The following is a 4,108-nucleotide window of genomic DNA, read 5'->3' as shown; positions in this document are numbered from 1 at the left end:
GTTTCGATAATAATTTTCTCCCTAGACATAGTTGTGAAAGATAACTCAATTTGTTTTCCTCTAATTTATTTTTAATATAGCTTTTTAAAGTAATTTGAATATGTCTTTGGATATTATTGTGGTATGGAATATGAAAAGATTATCTAAATTTATGTTTTTGGCAAATAGTTTAATAGTTTACCCAGAAGTTTGTGTCAAAGAGAAAATGTTGCTCTTTTTCGGGTGGTCCAGCTCGCCAAAATGAAGTTCAATCCGTTCGTGACCTCAGACCGAAGCAAGAACCGCAAGAGGCACTTCAACGTGCCCTCGCACATCCGGCGCAAGATCATGTCGTCCCCGCTGTCCAAGGAGCTCAGGCAGAAGTACAACGTCCGCTCGATGCCCATCCGGAAGGACGACGAGGTCCAGGTAGTTCGTGGACACTACAAAGGTCAACAAATTGGCAAGGTAGTCCAGGTTTACAGAAAGAAATATGTCATCTACATTGAACGTGTGCTACGAGAAAAAGCTAATGGCACGACTGTCCATGTGGGAATTCACCCTAGTAAGGTAGTTATCACCAGACTAAAACTGGACGAAGATCGCAAAAAGATTCTTGAACGTAAAGCCAAATCCCGACAAGTTGGAAAGGAGAAGGGCAAATATAAAGAAGAAACCATTGAAAAGATGCAAGAATAAAATGGTCTGTTGTACAGTTGTTATTAAAAATGAAAATTTAAAAAAAAAAGAAAATGTTACAATGTTATATTTTCAGGTTTATCAACACAGGGCTATTGATTTCATTTGTTTCTGATATTTATTTTATAAATTGCTCTACTCTTCTACATTTAAAAAAATTATTAGTAAGATGTATTTTGATAACTACTAATTTGATATCTAGAGATTCATTTCCCATTAATTGATAACTTTTCAAGTAATTCTACAGGGAGTCAAGAATTGTTTTTAATCTTTATATGAAGTTTATTTGTCATATTTTTTCCTATTTTTTCCAGTTTTCTAAAGTACCTCCTTTGGTGTTTGATATCTATAGCATTAAATATATAAATTCAACTTGAGAGAATCAACTTTTTGTTTTTTTTCCTATATATTATTATTTAATGTTTTTAGTTTTGAACATTGATTTCCACAAGATTTTGAGTCACAAATTTTCTTCCCATTTCTACCCTCCTCCCAACTACAGGATGGCATATATTCTGATTGCCCCATTTCCAAGTAAAACTTCCCTTCCAGCACCCCATCGCCCCATCCCTTTTCACCTTACTTTCTTGTAGGACAAGATAGATTTCCATACCCCATTGGCTGTATATCTTATTTCCTATTTGCATGCAAAAACAACTTTTTTTGAGCATCTGTTTTTAGAACCTTGATTTCTAAATTCTCTCCCTTCTTCCCTCCCCACCCACCCCAAATGAGAAGGCAAGCAATTCAACATAGGCCACATATGTATCATTATGCAAAACGTTTCCATAACAGTCAGATTGTAAAAGACTAACTATATTTTTCTCTAGCCTAGACTGTTCTCCTTTATTCAAGCTTTTCCTTTGATGCTGTCGTTTTTCAAAAGTGTTTGCTTTTCACTAACTCTTCCCCTGATCTGCCCTCCATTCTATCGTCCCTCCTTTCCCCCTACTTTCCTGTAGGGTAAGATACTCAATTGAGTGTATATGTTATTCTCTCCTCAAGTCAAATCCGATGAGAACAAGATTCACTCATTTCCCCTCAACTACCTCCTCTTCCCTTCCAACAGAACTGCTTTTCCTTGCCACTTTTATGTAAGATAATTTACCCCATTCTATCTCTCCCTTTCTCCCTCTCTCAATATATTCCTCTCACAACCCTTAATTATTTTTTTAAATATCATCCCTTCATGTTCAAATCACCCTGTGCCCTCTGTCTGTATATATGCATATTCCCCTCAACTACCCTAATACTGAGAAAGGTCTCATGAATTACAAACATCATTGTTCCATGTAGGAAGGTAAATAAAACAGTTTAATATTAGTAAGTCCCTTATGATTTCTCTTTTTTGTTTACCTTTTAATGCTTCTCTTGATTCTTGTGTTTGAAAGTCAAATTTTCTATTCAGCTCTGGTCTTTTCATTGAGAAAGCACGAACGTCATCTATTTTATTGAAAATCAATATGTTGCCTTGGAGCATGATACTAAGTTTTGTTGGGTAGGTGATTCTTGGATTTAATCCTAGCTCCTTTGACCTCCAAAATATCATATTCCAAGCCCTTCATACCCTTAATGTATAAATTGCTATATCTTGTGTTATTCTGATTGTGTTTCCACAATACTGTAATTGTTTCTTTCTAGCTCCTTGCAGTATTTTCTCCTTGACCTGAGAACTCTGGAAATTGGTGACAATATTCCTAGGAGTTTTCTTTTTGGGATCTTTTTCAAGAGGCAATCAGTGGCTTCATTCAATTTTTATTTTATCCTCTGGTGCTAGAATAGCAGGGCAGTTTTCCTTGATAATTTCTTGAAAGATGATGTCTAGGCTCTTTTTTGATCATTGCTTTCATGTAGTTTGATAATTTTTAAATTATCTCTCCTAGATCTATGGTCTAGGTCAGTGGTTTTTCCAATGACATATTGTCTTCCATTTTTTCACTGCTTTGGTTCTGTTTTATAATTTCTTGATTTCTCATAAAGTCACTAGCCTTCACTTGCTCCAATCTAATATTTCAGGTGGTATTTTCTTCAGTGGTCTTTTGGACCTGCTTTACCATTTGGTTAATTCTGTCTTTCAAGGAATTCTTCTCCTCATTGGCTTTTTGGAGCTCTTTTGCCATTTGGATTAGTCTATTTTTTTTATTTAATTTCTTTATTTATTTTTAGTTTACCACACACGGTTCTACATAGTTTTGAGTTCAAGATTTTCTCCCCTCTCGCCCCCCTCCCTCCCCAAGATGACATGGAATCTCATATGACTGTCATGTATAACTTCTCATTGAATTAATTTATGCACTAGTGAAGTTGTGGAGAAGAATTTTGAACAATGGAATGAATCATGAGAAAGAAGAATCAGAACCAAAAAAAAAAAAAAAACAAAAAACCAACCCAAAAACAAAAACAAAAGAGAAGCAAAAAAGGTGAGCATGTAGTGCACCTCGATCCGTATTCAAACTTCACAGTTCTTTCTCTGGATGAAGATAGCATTCTCCATCTTGAGTCCCCTGGAGTTGTCCTTGCCCCTTAGGTTGCTGAGAAGAGCGCAGTATGTCAGGGTTGGTCCTCACGGAATTCATATATCTGTGGCTGTGTATAAGGTTCTCCTGACTCTGCTCCGCTCACTCAGCATTATGTCATGCAGGATTTTCCAGGTTGCTACCAAGTCCGCATAATCTCCATTTCTTATGGCACAATAGTATTCCATCACCTTCATATACCACAGCTTGTTCAGCCATTCCCCAATTGATGGGCATCCTTTGATTTCCAATTCTTGGCTACCACAAAAAGAGCTGCTATAAATATCCTTGTACATATGGGTTCTTTTCCCGCTTGTGTGATTTCTTTGTGATACAACCCTAGAAGTGGTATTGCTGGGTCAAAGGGTATGAACATATCTACAGCCCTTTGGGCATAGTTCCAAATTGCTCTCCAAAAGGGCTGGATCAGCTCACAACTCCACCAGCAATGCAACAATGTTCTAATTTCCCCACATCCTTTCCAGCATTTATCATTTTCCTGTTTTGTTATTTTAGCCAATCTGACAGGAGAGATGTGGTATCTAAGAGTTGTTTTGATTTGCATTTCTCTAATCAGTAGTGATCCAGAGCATTTTTTCATATGCCTATAGATAGCTTTAATTTCTTCCTCTGAAAACAGCCTGTTCATATCCTTTGACCATTTCTCAATTGGGGAATGGCTTGTATTCCTATATATTTGGCTCAGCTCCCTGTATATTTTAGAAATGAGGCATTTATCAGACATACTAGTTGCAAAGATTTTCTCCCAATTTTCTGCTTCCCTCCTAATTCTTGTTGCATTGGCTTTTTTTGTACAAAAACATTTCAATTTGACATAATGAAAATTATCCATTTTGCATTTTGTAATGCTCTCTATCTCTTGTTGGGTCAGGAATTCTTTACTTTTCCATAAA

The 4,108-nt window shown here is 36.3% G+C and overlaps 1 protein-coding gene across 1 annotated transcript; it reads left to right on the top strand.

Moving 5' to 3' along the window:
* Window positions 1-225: 225 nt before the first annotated feature.
* Window positions 226-716, top strand: LOC118838817 (60S ribosomal protein L26-like). The gene has a single exon (XM_036746183.1). It carries the CDS (start codon window positions 241-243, stop codon window positions 676-678), a length of 438 nt encoding a protein of 145 aa, XP_036602078.1. The 5' UTR covers window positions 226-240; the 3' UTR covers window positions 679-716.
* Window positions 717-4,108: the final 3,392 nt, after the last annotated feature.

This window comes from Trichosurus vulpecula, chromosome 2 (genome assembly GCF_011100635.1).
Source record: "Trichosurus vulpecula isolate mTriVul1 chromosome 2, mTriVul1.pri, whole genome shotgun sequence".
NCBI lineage: Eukaryota > Metazoa > Chordata > Mammalia > Diprotodontia > Phalangeridae > Trichosurus > Trichosurus vulpecula.
The sequence above is the reverse complement of the archived record's forward strand: the minus strand, read 5'-3'. Positions and strand labels throughout refer to the sequence as shown.

Excerpts from the sequence above, each read along its gene's own strand:
- LOC118838817 (XM_036746183.1), top strand. The coding sequence starts at position 241 with ATGAAGTTCAATCCGTTCGTGACCTCAGACCGAAGCAAGAACCGCAAG.